The sequence below is a fragment of the Rhinopithecus roxellana genome, chromosome 6 (genome assembly GCF_007565055.1).
Source record: "Rhinopithecus roxellana isolate Shanxi Qingling chromosome 6, ASM756505v1, whole genome shotgun sequence".
In the NCBI taxonomy this organism is placed as follows: Eukaryota; Metazoa; Chordata; class Mammalia; order Primates; family Cercopithecidae; genus Rhinopithecus; species Rhinopithecus roxellana.
In genome coordinates, this window is record NC_044554.1 from 110,037,990 (window position 1) to 110,057,761 (window position 19,772).

A 19,772-nucleotide genomic window follows, 5' to 3' on the forward strand; every position below is an offset into this window, starting at 1 on the left:
GGCAACATGGCGAAACCCCATCCCATTCCTATTAAAAATACAAAATTTAACCAAGCGTGGTGGCAGGCGCCTATAGTCCCAGCTACTCCAGAGGCTGAGGCAAGAGAATCACTTCAACCTGGAAGACAGAGGTTATAGTGAGCCGAGATCGTGCCACTTCAATACAGCCTGGGCGAAAGAGCGAAACTCCATCTCAAAAAAAAAAAAAGAGAGAGAGAGAGAGAGAGAAATATGCTAGGATGGGAGAAGCATCTGGCAAGGATTTTCCTTAATGAACATAATAATAAAGAAAAGGTTCCTTTTCTTCCTTCCTGCCCCTGAATGCTATCCCGAGAGTACAATGCTTAGAGGTCCTGGCCACTATCTTTTGCCCATGAGAGGAACTGGACCAAGAAAGAGACCAATATGTTCTGGGTGCACCAAGAAAAGATGTTAAGACCCTGACAACTTGTTATCATGAAGTTACTGAACTAGCCATTACCCTAACTCCTAATTTTCTATTGTGAAATAACGAACTTCTTAGTTACTTGCATAATACTTCTAATTCTGGCCAAGATGGAGTCACAGAGACCGGATTACCGGATTTACACTCCTCCTGAAACAACCATGAAAAACAAAGACATGGCAGGGCATGGTGGCTCACATCTGTAATCCCAGCACTTTGAGAGGCTAAGACAGGTGGATCACTTGAGGTCAGGAGTTTGAGACCAGCTCTGGCAAACATGGTGAAACCCCATCTCCACTAAAATTAAAAAATATATATATACACACACACATATATGAGGGACATGTGAATATATGTGTACATATATATGATATGTGAACATCAGACAACAGAGGACTGTGGAGCTTTGAGAAATGAGAAACAGAAGAGGTGAGCTCTACATATGCCCCAGCACACAACCATGAGAGAGTTCCCAGGCCATGGCATAGAGAGTGGCAAGTGAGGCAAATCTCAGCTGACTCCTGAGCTGGAGAGAGAAAGTTAAGAGCCAAAAGAGAAAAAAGCAGCAAGGAATAACTGCACAGAACACTGGGAGGAGAGAGTTGCACAGAAAAGAATCCCAGAGGTCTATGGAGATCCCCTCTCAAGCATTCACCAGAGAACTGATCAGCATATGCATATGAGGAAACTATCAGAGACCAGAAAAGGAACCATCAGAAAGAATGGGAGGGAACAGGGCCTGATATTCATACAAAGCCCAGAATACTGTCTGTTCCCACTAGCCAAACTGGGAAAACTATTAATTCATGGAACATTCAACAGAGTCCATAGGAAAGTTTTGCCTCAGTGGTGAGGAATAATTAGTCCTGGACTAAGCACTCCTTCATATCTGTCTAATAACTCATAAAAACAAAACTGAAAAGAATGAAACTGTTTATAAGTAACTCAACTACATCTCAAAACAAAGCTCAAGAAGATTTATAGAATAAAGAAAACAACCAGAACCCAAGGTACATTTTACAACTAAATAAAGATTATCAGGCATAAAAAGAAGCAGACAATCATGATGCAAACTGAAAATAATCAAAACTGACCCAGAACTTACAGAGATGTTAAAATTAGCAGAGGAGGACATTAAAACTGTTTTTATACGTGTATCCCATATAATCAAAAAGTTAAATAGAGACATGGGAGATAAACAAGAAAAGCCAAAATCAAACTTTCAAAGACAAAAACATTTGAGATGAAAATTACATTGGATGAACTAATGCAGATTAGAAATTGCAGAAGAAAAGATTAGCAAACTTGATGATATAAGAACAGACACCAGCTAAAGTACAAAAAGAAAAAAAAAATCTTAAAAAATGATTTTTAAAAAGCATCAGTGAGCAGTCAGCTTCAAATGGCCTAATATCCAAGTAATTGGAGTCCCCAAAGGAGAGAAAAGAGGAAGAGAAAAAAATACTTGAAGAAATAACTGCTGAAAACTTTCTAGCCATAACAAGAACTATTAACTCAAAGATCCAAAAAACTCAGCAAACCCCAAGCACAAGAAACATGAAGAAAATTAGACTAAGGGATAACATAATCAAACTGTTCGAAATCAGGGAAACATTACTAATAGCAGCCATATAAAAAGACATGTTACCTATAGAAGAACAAAGATAAGAACAACATCAGATTTCTTATGAGAAACAATGCAAGTGAGAAGACAGTGGCACATCTCTTAAGTTCCAGAAGAAAAAAAGTCAACTAGAATTCTATGCCTGGCAAAAATATCTTTCAAAAATGAAGATGAAATAAAGGCACGCCTGAAACATAAATAATGAAATAATTCATCAACAGGAGACCTTCACTGCAAGAAATCTTAAAGGATATTCTCCAGGAAGAAAATGATGTCATATGAAAATCTGGATCAATACAAAGAATAAAGAGCACCAAAGTGGTAACTATATGAGCAAACATCTTTTAAATTTTTTATTATTTAAATCTCTAACAGATATATGTTTAATAAACAGCAAAAAATTAGAGTTTATAACATATGTAAAAGTCAAATGCATGGCAGCAATAGCACAAAGTGCAGGAGGGAGGAAAAGAAAGTAAATGAAGGAATGGTTTTATTATTGATGAAGTGTACAATATTACCTGAAGGTAGACCTCTGGAAATGTACACTACAAATCTTAAAGCAACCACAAAAATAATTTTAAAAAATAGGTGAAAGTAATAAAAAGAGGCAAATTGGAATCATAATAAATAATGGAGGCTGGGCAGGGTAGTTCAAGCCTGTAATCCCAGCACTTTGGGAGGCCAAGGTAAGCAGATCACAAGGTCAGGAGATCGAGACCATCTTGGCCAATATGGTGAAACCCCGCCTCTACTAAAAATACAAAAATTAGCTGGGTGTGGTGGGGTGCGGTGCCTGTAATCCCAGATACTCCAGAGACTGAAGCAGGAGAATCGCTTGAATCCAGGAGGCAGAGATTGCAGCGAGCCGAGATAGCGCCACTGCACTTCAGCCTGGCAACAGAGCAAGACTCCATCTCAAAAAAAAAAAAAAAAAGTAAAAGAATGCAAGAAGGCCAGATGCAACGGCTCACACCTGTAATCCCAGCACTTTGGGAGGTCAAGGCAGGAGACTCACTTGAGCTCAGGAGTTTGAGACCAGTCTGGGCAACACAGTGAGACTCCATACATAAAAAAATAAAGTAGCTGGGTGTGGTGGTGCACAACTGTGGTCCCTGCTATTGGGAGGCTGAGGTAGACCACTTGAGCCTAGGAGGTCAAAGCTGCAGTAAGATATGATGACACCACTGCACTCCAGCTTGGGTGACAAAGCAAGACCCCATCTTGGCAGGTGGGGGATGCAAGGAAAATGATGCAAGGAACAGATGTAGACAAATAGAAAACATGTAAGAAGACAGTCACATTAAATGTACATGGTCTAAATACCCCCAATTAAAAAGCAGAGATTTTTAGACCATGTACATTTAATGTGATTGTCTTCTTATATGTTTTTATCAGAGAAATAAAACTATTGCCTTCAAGAAACACAAGTGAAATACAAAGATGCAAACAGGTTAAAATAAAAGGATGGAATAATATACGCCATGCTTACACTAGTTAAGAGAAAGCTAGAATGGAAATATTAATATCAAGCAAAGCCTATTTCAGAGTTAAACACAAAATTTTTCCACTACTTGCAGTCAAAAGTATCGTTAACACTCTCTTTATACATGCCTGTAATCCCAGCTACTTCCAGGAGGCTGAGGCAGGAGAATCACTTGAACCAGGGAGGTGGAGGTTGCAGTGAGCCGATATCGTGCCACTGCACTCCAGCCTGGTGACAGAGCGAAACTCCATCTCAAAATAAAGACAAAAAACTATAAAGGGCTGGGCGCAGTGGCTCACACCTATAATACTAGCACTTTGGCAGGCGCAGGTGGGAGAACTGCTTAGGCCCAGGAATTGAGAGCAACCTGGACAACAGAGCAAGACCCGGTCGAACGAACGAACGAAAGAATGAAAGAAAGAATGAAAGAAAGAATGAAAGAAAGGAGGAGAGGGGAGGGGAGGGGAGGGGAGGCGAGGGGAGGGGAGGCGAGGGGAGGCGAGGGGAGGGGAGGGGAGGGAGAGGGAGAGGGAGAGGGAGAGGGAGAGGGAGAGGGAGAGGGAGAGGGAGAGGGAGAGGGAGAGGGAGAGGGAGAGGAAAGAAAGATTGGCCGAGAGTGGTGGCTCACGCCTGTTATCCCACCACTGTGGGAGACCAAAGTGGGCAAATCACAAGGTCAGGAGTTCGAGACCAGCCTGGACAACATGTTGAAACCCCATCTCTACTAAAAAAATACAAAAAATTAGCTGAATGTGGTGGCGGGCACCTGTAATCCCAGCTACTTGGAAGGCTGAGGCAGGAGAATCACTTGAACCCAGGAGGCAGAGGTTGCAGTGAGCCAAGATCACGCCACTGCATTCCGGTCTGGTGACAGTGTGAGACTCTGTCTCAAAAACACAAAAAAGAAAAGAAAAGTTAGCCAGGTGTGGTGGCATGCATTTGTGGTCCCAGCTACTCCAGAGGCTGAGGCAGGAGGACTGCTTGAGCCTAAGAAGTCGAGGTTGCAGTAAGTCATGATCATATTACTAAACTCAGCTTAGACAACTGAGATGCTATCTCTTAAAAACAGAAGTAAAAACAAACAACTATAGGGGAAAACGAGGGATACATACTTTAAGAATTTTTTTTTTTAATTTACATGGAAAAACACTAGGATTCTATAGAAAATAAAACAGTATTAGATAACACTATTTATAAAATACATATAGCAAATTACCTTACGTAAAGATCCAAGTCAGTCACTTAAAAGATCTTACATAAAAGTGCTTTCCATTGGTTGGAGGAGAGACTTTTACTATATATTGTTCTTCCATTTTTTTAGACAAATTACATTTAGAAGTTTAAATTTGCTTATCTACATTCTTAATGTAAATTGCCACCTTACTATAGGAAAGCTATTTTTGTTTCTGCAGTCTACAAAAAGAACAAAAATATTAAAAACATACAATTCTTCTCACAGAACTAAGTTGGTTTTACACAAAGACATCTGGCACAAAATACAATGAAATTTCAATATAGAAGTACAGCAGGGTATCAGTGTGGAGAAGGAAGAGATTACCAATTCTAAGAGGGGAGACAACAGAAGTACTTTTTTAATGTCTTGTTTTAAGAGTAAAACTTTTTTTTTTGGAGACAGAGTCTTAGGCCGGAGTGCAATATAATGATCTCAGCTCACTGCAACCTCTGCCTCCAGGATTCAAGAGATTCTCCTGCCTCAGCCTCTCGAGTAGCTGGGATTGCAGGTGCACGCCACCACAGCAAGCTAATTTTTGTATTTTTAGTAGAGATAGGGTTTCACCACATTGGCCAGGCTGGTTTCAAACTCCTGACCTCAAGTGATCCGCTCGCCTAAGCCTCCCAAAGCGCTAGGATTACAGACATGAGCCACCGTGCCCAGCCAACACTGAACATTTTATTCAGAACTAGTTAAGAAAACAGAAATACATGTTGGGGGTTTATGGACTACTTCCTTTTGGGGGGCAGTACTGGGAATACAAGAGAAAGGAGATTGATTGATTGATTGATGGATGGATGGATGGATTGATTGATTTAGAGAAGGAGTCCTGCTTTGTTGCCCAGGATGGAGTGCAGTGCCACCTCCTGGGTTCAAGCAATTCTCCTGCCTCAGCCTCCTAAGTAGCTGGGATTACAGGTGTGCACCACCACATCTAGTTAATTTTTATATTTTTTTAGTAGAGACAGGCTTTTGCCATGTTGGCTAGGCTGGTCTCGAACTCCTGACCTGAGGTGATCCACCCGCCTCAGCCTCCCAAAGTGCTGGGATTACAGGCATGAGCCACCGCGCCTGGCCAAGAAACGAGCTTTAGATAAATAAAATGATTAAACATTTGTAGAATGTAGAATGAAACTATTCCCTCAGTAATACTCAAATTATCCATATTTCCAAGATGTTGGTAGCACCCCGAGAGCTTTAAAAGGGAAATTAAAAGAAAAACACCGTTAGCCTTTCTGAAACACAGATTCGTTGTTTGCCATATTCTTTTCTCTAGTAAAAGATGAATAAAATTTCCCCTGGAAAAACTAAAAACAATCTGAGGTATATTTCAGAAAAAAACAAAATTGCTTGATAAAAATGCCATGTAACAACTGAGGAAATTATTTTAAATATATTAACACAGGAATAATATTGTTAAACCAGGATTTTTCAACCTCAGCACTATCGATATTTTAAGCTGTGTAGTTTTTGGTGTTGGAGGCTGTCCTGTATATTGTAGAATGTTTAGTGGCAGCCCTGACCTCTACCCAATAGAGGCCAGTAGGACCTACCTCCTCATTCAAGCTAATGCACTAAATTTTGCCCTTCATTGACAAAACCCATTAATGCATGTATTTATCCCATTAGTGACTCTCTTGTGTTCCAGGTACTTTGCTAGGCACCAGAGAAAATATGATAAAGCAAAACAACTATTTTCCTCACGCTCATGGTGCTTACAGCCATGGTGGGAAAAATCCATAGAAAAAGACTCACATACACAAATGGAGACAGAACAAAAAACTCACACAAACAAATGTTGCCAATGTTGTTAAGTTACATAAAGGAGATGTGTATGGCTGCGTACGGTGGCTCATGCCTATAATCCCAGCACTTGGGGAGGCCAGGGCAGGCGGATCACTTCAGGCCAGGAGTTCAAGACCAGCCTGGCCAACATGGCAAAACGCTGTCTTTACTAAAAACACAAAAATTAAGCCAGGCGTGGTGGTGCATGCCTATGATCTCAGCTACTTGGGAGGCTGAGGGTGGGAGGATCACTTGGGCCCAGGAGGCAGAGGTTGCAGTGAACTGATACTGCACCACTGCACTCCAGCCTAGGAGACAGAGGGAGACTATGTCTCCAAAAAAAAAAAAAACCAGAAGACATACATATTCCACTGAGAATGTATATTAAAGCTGCATACTCAAACATTTCTTATTAAAAGATGTGCAAAATCAAAAAATTTACGAAGTACTGCAACCCCTCATCTGAGCTTTATAGTATCTCATTCCTTTCCATTTTCTTACATTAAAAAGCCTAATTCTAACTTGGGTTTATTTCAATATCTAGTTTCTATGGCTCTCATAGGTTTTAAAAAACAGGTTCTCCCTGAAAGTAAAATAATCTAATTAGAAGTAGTACATGATTTCCACAATCATTTTTGAATCTCAACTGAAACTGTCAAAATTTAAGCAAATAAAATTTCACCCTAATAAAAATACTGAATTTTTAATAAATGGGCTTAAAACAAACCAGAGCGCTTTAGAATATTTTAAACAAATCAGAAAATTCCATGTTCAAGTTTTTTAAGATGACAAACATGAGTTTTCTGTTTTGTTTTTACAACCTTCACTATTTCTGACAATAAAATATCAATATAAATAGTTCAAAACATCTGTTTTCGAAATGTTCAACCCCCCAGGACATGTTTCTTTGAAAAGTCACTGCATTCTCAATGTTGAAATGTCAACTTTATCTTGAAGGGGCAGGTTAAGTGTTTGTTTTCTTTGAAAACAGAGCTAGGTATCAGAATATACTCAGCTACATGTCAACATAAGAAAGATCAGCAAATTTAATTTTTTATTTTTTATTTTAATAGAGACGAAATCTCACTATGTTGTCCAGGCTGGTCTCAAACTCCTGGGCTCAAGAAATCCTCCCATCTTGGCCTGCCAACGTGCTAGAATTACAGGTGGGAGCCACCGCACCTAGCAAAGGTCAGCAAATTTAGAACATCTACCTTTTGGCAAAATATAAATGTCTTCTAAGTTCAATAGCTATATCGTCCCTAGGGAAACTTTTGTGATAGCAGAAATTTTCCTTGGCTCCTCCTTCCCAATCATTTCTGTAGAACTGTAAAGATTTGCTCTATTTAGAGATTAAGTATATAAACTTTCATGTAATTAGCCACATTGATAACCTCCAGTAACACTTTTGGGTACTTCAAACTTATTTGCTGCCTATGAATGATTCCATGAATGATCTTCACTGCTATTAATTAGTCTACAAATTTTTACTGAGGAATAACCAAAACAGAAAAAACCCTATCCAAATAGCACTACTATACTAGCGAGAGGGAGATGAACAATAAGTAAGATTATTAAGTGAGTATACACTCTGTCAGAGGTGATAAGTACAAAAAAGAAGACAAAAAAAGCAGATATTACGGGAAGAGAAAGCATTTGGAATCTTTGACAGCAAGCCTAGCAAAGGCCTCACTGTAAAGTCACGCTTGAATAAATACATAAAGGATATGAGGGGACAACTCATGCATTATGAAAGGCCCTGAGGTGGACCTGCGTCTGCGTACTTGAGTAAGACCAACGAGGTCAGTGTGGCTTAAGGAAGTAAATGAACAGTTATAGTGAAAGAAGTCTGAGAAGTAGATGTGAGGCATGGCAAGGATCATGTAGAGCCTTACAGGTTAGTACAGAATCTGTTTTTTTTTTTCTCAGAATAAATTGGTAAGTCACTGAAAAAGAGTGTTTTAAGTACAGCAGTGACATGACTGGACAATCTATATTTATTTATATCAGTATGGACTCGTGTACTTATTCTATGGATGAAAATGCAGTATTATCATTATTTTTGTGGTTGCTAAAATTGGTCCAGTTCTTAGGAGCTCCTTCAGGTTGGTTGCCATGCTTTGAACAGGTTTTCATCTTTTTAAGCACTTCGTTACTTTCTGGCACCACAAGATGATCTAGGCTTACCTTGTATTTTCTCTGCACCAGTCCTGTAAGGAACTACTTCTCAAGGAGCCCTGGTTCCTTTCATTGAAGAACAATGGTTAGAGACCAAGATCTAAGCACTAGGCATTCTCAATGCTACTGGGGTGTGCCGGTTCTATGCCCTCTCAGGGGATAGAAGCAGGAAATATACATATTCAAATTAACTCATACATATGTACACATCTATATTTCTGTATGTCTGTGTAAATATTAAAAACCATGAGTTTATATTCATATTTCTGATCTCATTTTAACACTACAGCATGACCATGACCATACAGTTCTTTTTGTCTCAAGACACCATTTTCTACAGTTACTTAGGTGAGTTCTTTCCTTCCCTATCCACTTCTATGTGAATTTTACTATTCCTTTTTGGGTTCTCCTGCATCTGGGTTGGTGGTAATTGCTTAGTTGGTACCCCACATCCTAGTTGTGGCAACTGCATAGAAGCATGTAAAATAATCCTACGGTTCTAAGAATTAGAGTTATACTAACAAATATACTCTGAGAAGTGCCACTCACATTTCATCCATGCTACACAGATTTCCATTCCCTTCTTCTCCCTCCCACTCCCTATAGGTAACCAATCTCTAGTTTCTGATTTATCTGCATGGCACTCCATTATATGGATGTATGGATGTAACAGCTTATTCAACCATTCTCCTCTGTGTGGGCATTTAGTTTGTTTCCAATATTTCACAAATTAAATAATACTATAACAACATTTAATAATACATAATTTGTATTGTTAGAGGCATATTCAGGATAGATTCCTAGAATAATTGAGAGGTAAATGCATACATAGTTTGTTAGGTATCACCAAATTTCCCTCCAAAAGATGTGTACCAATTTGCATCTGCAGCAGCAAAGAATGAGAGTACGTTTCCCCACAGTCTTGTCAACAAATGTGTTGTTTTATGTTTGAATTTGTGCCAGTGAGACAAGTCTTCCTTTCTTGAGACAAAGTTCTAACTAACCGGTCCATCTTGTGTCTATTTGATAATGAAGAATAATGAACAAAAGCCAGGCGTGGTGGCACACGCCTGCAATCCCAGCACTTCCGGAGGATAAGGTGGGAGGACTGCTTGAGCTCAGGAGATGGAGACTAGCCTGGACAACACAGCAGAACCTAGTCTCTACAAAAAATTTAAAAACTAGCTAGGCAAGGTGGTGCATGCCTGTGGTCCCAGCTATTCGGGAGGCTGGGGGAAGGATCGTTTGAGCCTGGGAGGCCAAGGTTGCCAATGAGCTGTGATCACGCCACTGCTCTCCAGCCTGGACAACAGGGTGAGACCCTGGAAATAAGGGCGGAAAGAAGAGGAAGGAAGGAAGGAAAGAAGAGGGAGGAAGGAAGGAAGGAAAGGAGAGGAAGAAAGGAAGGAAAGAGAAGGAAGGAAAGCAGAGGAAGAGAGGGAGGGAGGGAGAGAGGAAGGCAGGAAATGTGGGAGGGGAGAGGGGAGGAGAGGGGAGGGGAGAGGAGGGGAGGGGAGAGGAGGGGAGGGGAGAGGAGAGGAGGGGAGGGGAGGGGAGGGGAGGGGAGGGGAGGGGAGGGGAGGGGAGGGGAGGGGAGGGGAGGGGAGGGGAGGGGAGGGGAATTGAAGGACAAAACAAACAAAAAACAGTACAAATGGCAATACAAAACTGACACTCCTGTGAGTTTTGAGTGATTGAATCTAGTGGAGAAGTAAAGGTTTGAGAGAGTTACCACTAGGTTCCTTCTAATCCCCACATGGTCTACCTACTCCAAGTACTCAATCTGCATTTAACTTGCTTAGGCTCACCAAATACCAATGCCTAAACAAAGTCAGAAGGGATGCAATGTCTCCTGAGGCCTTGTTGTAATTCCTCTGCTAGTGGTAGGATACAGTCTTCATCTCTAAATACAATTTAATTATTAATCAGTAAGAACAAAAATGGTAACTTCTGTCCAAAAGGGACAGAGTGAGGCAAGTTTTCTTTTAACTACCTTCCCAGCAAACAGAGGTAGGAAATATATGTATACATACAAACTCAAATACATACACGTACATTTCTGTACTAAGTATCAAACACTATGAGTTTATATTGATTCCTCTATTTCCAATCCACCACCAAAAAGCTCATTTAGCCTTTGTTACCTTCCCTGTAATATTTTTACTGTCACAAAATAGCCCAAAATAAAAATTACTTTTGTGAAGTAATTCATAAAAGAGATGGTTTTCACTGAAATATCATTGTCTTAATCCAGCCTCTAAGAATGCTCAGGCTGGGGAAAATACTATTATGCATTAAACTGTTCAAAATTTGATGACATATACACTTTAATGTAAAATTTCCAAAACAAGCACTCTGACTTCACTACTCTTGAGGTGATGGTTACTCATCTATGTAAATCAGGTCGTTTTGATAATCCGAGGAAAGCTAATGTTCTAAAGATTGAACTATTACTTGAATCTAAGTCCTTGTCTCAACTATACTTTTGAAAGCTTTGCCTATGTTCTATCTATTAAAGCCCATATAGTTTCTAAGGTCAAAATTTCCAGTTTTAGTATTTCACTGGAAGGGCTGTCTCACTTCTCCCAAAAAAACCGTTAAAAATCAAAGGTGCCGGGCGCAGTGGCTTACACCTGTAATCCCAGCACGTCAGGAAGCCGAGGCGGGCAGATCACCTGAGGTCAGGAGTTCGAGATCAGCCTGGCCAATGTGATGAAACCCCATCTCTACTAAATATACAAAAATCAGCCAGGTTGGTGGCACAAGCCTATAATCCCATCTACTCAGGAGGCTGAGGCAGCAGAAACGCTTGAACCAGGGAAGCAGAGGTTGCAGTGAGCTGAGATCATGCCACTGCACTCCAGCCTGGGCAATAGAACAAAACTCCTCTCCCAAAAAAAAAAAGGGAAGGCCAGGCACAGTGGCTCACATCTAAAATCCTAGCACTTCAGGAGGCCAAGGAGAGAAGAGAGGATCCCTTGGGCCCAGGAGTTTGAGACCAGCCTGGGCAACATGGTGAGACTCCATCTCTACATTTTAAGAAAAAAGAAAAAGAAAAGAAATTTGTAGACAGCAAAGCAGTATTACTTCATAGAGTTTGTTGTCTTTATAAATGGGAGGTAGCTATTGAATTTGTATTTGTTTCAAAATATATATTGTTTCAAAATTACATGAAAATCACAGGAAAAGCTCAGAAAAATGGAATACTATGCACATATTTGATACAATGCAATGAAGATGAACTGAACTGCTAACTGGACTAAAAAAAATCTTTAATCACTTTTTAAAATATCAAACAAAGGTAGTCCACATTATGGACTACTGACCTTCAAATCTTTTCAAATCTTTTCTCTCATTTTAAATCATTATCAAATAGTTTTGTCTTAAAAAGTAACCACATGAATTATAAGCCTAGTTCAAATTTTTCATTTCTAAAATTTTCATTTCTAATTTAAATGTAAACTACTTATTTTAAAAGATTCAAGTTCACTGAATAACATACTACACTCCAACGGCTTACACAAATTATTATTATTTTTTTTTTTTTTTTTAAGGCAGGGTCTCACTCCAGCACCCAGGCTGGAGTGCAGTGGTGCAATCATGGCTCACTGCAACCTCAATCTACTGGACTCAAGCAATCCTCCCACCTCAGCACCCCAAGTTGCTGGGACTACACATGTGCACCAGCATGCTCGGCTAATTTTTGCATGAAATAACTTTTTTTTTTTTTTTTAAACAGCGTCTCGCTCTGTCACCCAGGCCGGAGTGCAATGGCGCGATCTCGGCTACCTGCAACCTCCCCCTCCCAGGTTCAAGCAATTCTCCTGCCTCAGCATCCCAAGTAGCTGGGATTACGGGCCACTGCTACCATGCCCAGCTAATTTTTGTATTCTTGGTAAAGAAGGGGTTTTACCATGTTGGCCAGGCTCGTCTTGAACTCCTGACCTCAAGTGATCCACCCGCCTCGGCCTCCCAAAGTGCTAGGATTACAGGTGTGAGCCACCATACCCAGCCTAAAATTACTCTTAATAAAAATTAATAATTTCCTATTTTGAGAGCTTTTACACTACAGCAATCATTTAATAATTCTTTCAAGTGAACTTCTGATTAAAGTGAATGTTATAAAACTATGATTTAAATATTTGCTTTGTCTACTTACTTCTGTGCTCCCTGAGACAACAGCTTTGTCCACGTTCACTAACAATGGTTCTTCCGTCTGGCATACTCCTAGTGACCACTCCACACAACGGTGATGAGCCCAACAAGTGCCTAAAATGGGAAAAACGAAAAGGAGCAAATGAGCAAACATTAAAAATATTAAAGCTAATAAAGACATGAAACTTCAAAATCAACTCTAATATGTAAATATACAATGGCATCCTATATTTGTGATACCAGTAAAGTGGCCCTCCTAAAAATGTGGACCAACCACTGAGTGTCAATATCAATATCAACCTGCGAACTTCTCAGAAATACAGAATCTGTCTGGGCACAGTGGCTCGCTCCTATAATCTCAGCACTTTGGGAGGCCAAAGCTGGTGGATCTCTTGAGGGGGGGAACTTGAAACCAGCCTGGCTAACATGGCAAAACCCCATCTCTACAAATTAGCTGGGCGTGGTGGCGCATGCCTGTAATCCCAGCTATTCAGGAGGCTGAGGCATGAGAATCACTTGAACCCAGGGGACAGAGGTTGCAGTGAGCTGAGATCACGCCACTGCACTCCAGCCTGTGCAACAGAGCAAGACTCCATCTCAAAATTAAAACCAAAAAAATGCAGATGCGCAGCTCACAACTGAGATCTACTGAATCAAAAACTCTTGCAGTGAAGCCCAGCAATCTGTGTTTGGTTTTTTTTGTTTGTTTTTGTTTTTGTTTTTGTTTTGGTTTTGGTTTTGAGACAGGGTCTCACTTTGTCACCCAGGCTGAAGTTCAGTGGCATGAACACAGCTCACTGCAGCCTCAACCTCCAGGGCTCAAGCAATCCTCCTGCCTCAGCCTTGCCAAATAGCCAGGACTACAGGCACATGCCTCCAGACCCAGCGAATTTTTTCATTTTTTGTAGAGAGAGGGTTTCGCGATGTTGCCCAGGCTGGTCTTCAACTCCTGAGTTCAAGCAATCCACCTTCCTCAGCCTGCCAAAGTGCTGGGATTACAGCTGTGAGCCACCGTTCCCTGCCAGCAATCTGTGTTTTAACAAGCCGTCTGGTTATTATGATGCTCATCTGGTTGAAGAATCACTGAATTAGTGATTATTTCTTCAACAAACAAAATTAGTTTTTAGTCATTTTATTTAAATATTATATATGTATTTGGTATGTTTCTGGTATCTTTAAAACAAACAAAACATCATTTAGTACTTTGTTACAGTGATATACAAAGGATATGTATAGAAAATAAACTGCACATATACCTCTACTTCCCTCATCCCACAGTGAGAGCACATATCAATGATTATTAACACTTCAGCCTTCAAATTATCCACCACATAACATTTGAACCACTATCAGTCAATCTGCAGTTCAACTATAAAATGAGATGTACTTTAAATTCCAATAGCACCATATCATGAGTTCTGAGTTATAATACTGTCATAATAAGATAATCTACCCGCCTAAGACCTATTTTCATTCATGCCCAAATAGAACAGACTCACAATGCCACATTCCCCAAGTTCTCACTTTAAAATTTTCCCCTTTAAAATTTTCTCTTTCCTCAATTGTCAGATCTCCATGGCACTGCTATCTACACAAGAATAAATACAAGTATATTTTAAAAAGCATCCAGTCTGGTGGTGATATTGTACAGATTTTAAACAAATTAGATAAACCTTATTAGACAATTTCTTTTACCTAACCAGGCATATTTAATAATTATTTCTTATAGTATGATTCTAATTATTTCTAGACGAAAGGTATTTATTATTGAGGACGTTAATAATGCATTAAAATTAAAATGCTTCCAGAATTAAGAGGCAGTTATTATTGAAAACATGCCCATACCTGTAGAATCAAATAAGGCTTGGACATCAATGGCATCTGGAAGCCCAACCAGACTGAGTTCATCCCACAGTTTACCAGCCTGATCATCTGAAGCTGTCTGGGTGCTTACACTTACACAAGATACTATATTCTGCTGAGGAGATCGTTCTCTGAAAATAAAATAAAATAGCTGTGAAAGTGAAAACAAGCAGAAAATTGTTTCATTTTTAACTGTTCAAATGCAATGTACTGCCAAATCAATTTTAATTTATCAGGCATTAACTGTCATAAACCAACTTTTAGAATTCATCTGTTAGTATTATCCATGGTATAATATTAAACTGGGTTGCCATATTATATAAGTAACAACTAAGAAAAAGAGTCTCCAAACCCATAGGGAAGTACTAGATTTGTTTTTCCATTCCATAATATAATGTTTTTAAAACTGATTCTCATATCCTAGTCAGGAATTGCATTTAACACATGAGTATTTCCTTTGGCTTTACTTAAAGGCTTACAAAACAAAACTTGATCAAATCAGAAATGTTTAGTTTGCTGTATCTTGACTGAGGACTGCCACAACAGAGGTGGCAGTTAACTATGTAAAGAAAGGATATTTTCCAGGGAAAATGAAAACCCACTACAGAGTGTGAAAACAGAGGCAGGAGGAATGGAATGTATCAGCTGTAGCTTTCTTATGATCCCGTCAACAAATCTCAACAGCTGGTCTGTGGCATGACGTTGCAAGTACTCTCAATCAAGACTGTATATCACAAATTGAAAGTAAAAAGCAAAAAAGAAAATAGCTACCAAAGGCATGTAGAATAAGGAAGATAGTATAACAGCAAAAACTATAGTCTAAACAAAGAACATTGAATAAAGTAAACAACGTATGGGAGATTTCAGGCTTTCAAGCTCTAACACTTTAGGTATTATTTAAGACCATTAAATAAATAAAAATGGCTATTGTACTTAATATTAAATATGGGAAATCAGATGACTACCACTAAAACTTAAATCTTCTCCTAATACCATAGTATTTAACCTGGTCATAATTCTGGATTAAATCACTATTGAATATAGATCATAACTCACTGCACTTCTGTATGCTGGATATTTATCATGATTCCTATTAAGAGAAAATCAGCACAATGACCAGGGTACTAAACATTTTTATACCTGGAATCATTGAAAGAAAAAAAGTATTAACATATTTCAATAAGTACATTTAAATATCAAACCATATAAAAATAACCAGTAATGTTTTTATGTTCAGCATTAGAAATGCATAGACTTTTTTAAAAAAGGTTTAGCATGCTATGCTAACTTTAAATTCTCATTTTAATAAATGCCCACAGTAAAATGAGAACAAATTCTTTCCTATAAGTATAATCTCTATTCCTACAAATATATTCTCCATTACAAATCATTGTTATTTTAGTCGGAGAAAAAAAAAACAGTTCTTCTATAATCACTAAGTGTTGTTTTAACATACTGTTTTGCACTAGTATTTGATGAGGGAAAGGGGTGTAAAAAAACCAAGAAAATGACTAATTTATTAAGAATCAGGTCCTAACCAGCAGCTTAATCAAATTAAACCTTTGAGTTTTGAGACTGGTTTGTATGTATATACCATATCAGTAAGATATCAATGTCAACACTAAGGATGACAGCAGCCCAGCTTAGAAAGAGATATCAAGAGGAATCAGCTGAAATGCATACCCCACAAAATTCTAAGTTATAAAACAAAAAAAGAGTTTGAAAAAAAAAATCTTGATTTTTTTAGATAGTGAAAATGAGAGGAAAGACATTTTCAAAACCTCCTTTGTGAAACTGTTTTTTAAATTCGCTATTTAAACTTCATTAGTAACATACATTTTGTAAATATTTGAAATCATTACCAAGCTAAATTAATCGCCTACCCTTAAATGATGCCAAATTTTTAAGTGTACTTCATTAACTGGCATGTTATCATTACTTATTAAGTTGGTAAGCACTAAGTATATATAAAGATTTTCATTTAACAAAGGCTTTTATATTATTATCTGAGCTCATAAGAATTTTTCACTAAAAATTAATTTCACTTTTAAAACAAGGAAATGAAACCTATTTCTCAAGACAGGATTTTATATAATTGCCATTATTTAAGGCAGAACATGAGGATATAAGATACAGCCTGATTCAGTCCATTAAGTTTGCTAATACTACTAAGTTTGCTGGCCTTCTGATTGTTTTATTAAGATGCATGTACTCTATTGATAACTAAAGATAAGGCTACAGCCTCCAAAGCATCACAACTCTCCAAATATAGTACTTCTAAGCTTCCTTAAACTGTTGCACCTTAAATTCTTTTAAAAGATCCTCCCTCTTTTTTTGTTTCATTTCCTACTTTAGGTCTTCAAGGCATTGGCAGCAGTTCAAAACAAGGAGCCAATCAAGTAAGTACAACACAACAATGATTTAGTGCTTAAATTTGGATATAAGCCAGATAAGCACTTGAGTGATTACATCATCACCCTCAAGAGGCAGAGTCTGTTAGCTTTGCAAGCTAAATTAATTTTTACACATTCTCATCAACTACAAAAACTTCTACTCCCTTAACCAGCACAGCCAAGTCTCCGTATTAATATGGTCTTTAAACACAACTGTACAAAATATTTTAAAATATATTAGACAAGAGCTTCAGGTAATTACAATGTGCCCATGAATACAGACATACATATATAATTACAAAAAAAAACCCTTAAAAAAGAAAAAAGCATCTTCTGGGAAGGAAGGCAGGGGAGGGAGAGAGGGAGGGAAGAATGTATAGGACAGTGCAACATTTTCTGAAGCACATAAACATATATATAAATTAAATTAATTAAATGGATCAATGAATGAATGACACAAAAGACATGAGTAGTGAAAAACAATTCTGAATTTGCTATTGTATTGTTAGATTCTTACAATTAAAAGCTTATTTAGAGAAACAAAAGAAGGACTTCATTGATCTGTTTTATTAATATCTTCTTTCCATTTACAAATTCCATGAACTCCCTCCCTCTCAGCTTGTGTTATGTTCTTTGAAGTTTTCTTCCAAAAGTTTAGTTTTGTGATCACATCGATTTCATATACAATTAAGATAAACGTTCTTAAAAATAAGAAGAAAAATTTGTGAAAAGGACAGTCTGTTGGATTAATTGGGTTAACGGTGAGTCAGAGTATCCCATAAACGGGGAAAACATGAGACACTGTTCAACAAGAACAACCTCATCTGAAAATTTATAAACATTACAATGGAAATAAATTATATGCAGTCTTAATCTATTCCAACAATTTAAATTCAAAACTGCTTACTTTCTCTGTCCTCTTTGTTTTCGTGGTGCTGAGTTTTGTATTTTCTCATAGGTTCCATTGCTGTTGTCATCAATGTCCTTCTTGTTAGAAGGTTGGTTTCTCCATGGCAAGACAAATCCAGGCGTTACTCTGAACTGTTTTAAGTCTCCTTGTCCTAAGGAACTTTTTTCCCCACAGTAACAAAAAGCGCAGAGCTGTTCACTAGTAAAAATGAAATGTAAGTCAGAGAAGAAGAAAAGTAGCTTTATTCAACTACTTTAAGTGACAACCATAGATACTTGTGCTTTTAAATTATGTCTAAAGTGCAAGCTAAGCTTTTCAATCTATTCTCTACAGTCTATTCAGTGATTACCCATAAGAACAATTAAGTTTAATAAATTTGGAATTCTACTTTTCCATAGCATTTTTAAAAGTAGTACACATATCAAATCCAAAAAATTCTAGTTAGTACTTAGAAAAGTTATTTTCTTTCATATTTGACTAGGAAAAAATCCAAGTAAGAGAAAGCTAAAGATGAGGGCCAGGCACAGTGGCTCATGCCTGTAATCCCAGCACTCCGGGAGGCCAAAGTTCGAGACCAGCCTGCCCAACGTGGTGAAATCCCATCTCCACTAAAAATACAAAAATTAGCTCGGTGTGCTGGCATACCCCTGTAATTCCAGTTACTCGGATGGCTAAAGCTTGCATTCGGGAGGCGGAGGTTGCAGTAAGCTGAGATCGAACCACTGCACTCTAGCCTGGGTGACAGAGCAAGACTGTCTCAGGGAAAAAAAAAAAAAAATGCAAGCTAAAAATGGGAAAGAAGGTAGAGTTTAGTAGCCACCCAACTGCATGACAGCTCTGTAAAACATATGGTGACAGTTTTATTTAACCACTTGATGGAACGTTCATTATGCATGATATATATATACCACACACATGCATACACATGGGGAGATATAAAAATATAAACTTAAATAGTTCCTGGGTTGAGTGGTAGGAGATTTTTGGGGAAGCAGAAGAGCTGAATAGGAGGGAAGAAAGGGATTAGGAGCAAAGGGGATTGTTTTAGGCCAGTGAAACCATTTTATATGATAATATAATGACAGATACTGAGCCCTAATGTAAACTATGGACTGTAGTTAAAAATAATGTATCTATATTGGTTTATCAACTGTAACACAGCACGCAATACTAATCATGAGGGAAACTGCCGGGGGTGGAGGTGGGAGAATTAGCTCAATTTTTGTGTAAACCTAAAACTGCTCTAAGTCTATTAATTTAAAAAAAGAGAAAACATTTAAAAGTTAAGAGACAACAAACAATATACGTAATGGAATATACACTTACTAAGAGATCTTAGAAAGAATGAAATTAAAAGGTCTGCTTCCTCTTGATTATATTTACACTTCACAAGATATTTACTGCTGCTATACCCAAATCCTGCTTCTGGGCATTAAAGTTACCTCTACGGTATTTACCCCATGATCTTACATATCTTGCATTACCAGGTGATAGAACTAACCAATAGCCTTTTGAGGTGATTTTTTAAAACTTAGCTTTAGTTCATATTGGACTCTCAACTAATTACTTTTATCAAAATTAGCTTTTGTTTTTCTAATAAATTACCTATTTCAAGTTCACGATAAATTATGTTGTCTGCTGGTACTGAGGCATACACATATGCACAAATTAAATGTAGTCTAATTTCAAAAAAAAAAAT

The 19,772-nt window shown here is 38.2% G+C and overlaps 1 protein-coding gene across 10 annotated transcripts in view; it reads right to left on the reverse strand.

Annotated features, from left to right (window-relative positions):
* Positions 1 to 19,772, reverse strand: part of KMT2C (lysine methyltransferase 2C) — a 305,698-nt gene that overhangs the window by 170,168 nt on the left and 115,758 nt on the right. For all 10 annotated transcript variants that reach the window (XM_030933367.1, XM_030933361.1, XM_030933358.1 and 7 more), the window contains 3 exons: positions 18,071 to 18,271; positions 14,753 to 14,901; positions 12,912 to 13,021 (listed from right to left, as the gene is read on the reverse strand). In XM_030933367.1, coding sequence (XP_030789227.1) covers positions 12,912 to 13,021; positions 14,753 to 14,901; positions 18,071 to 18,271 — 460 coding nt within the window. The remainder of the gene's footprint in view (positions 1 to 12,911; positions 13,022 to 14,752; positions 14,902 to 18,070; positions 18,272 to 19,772) is intronic.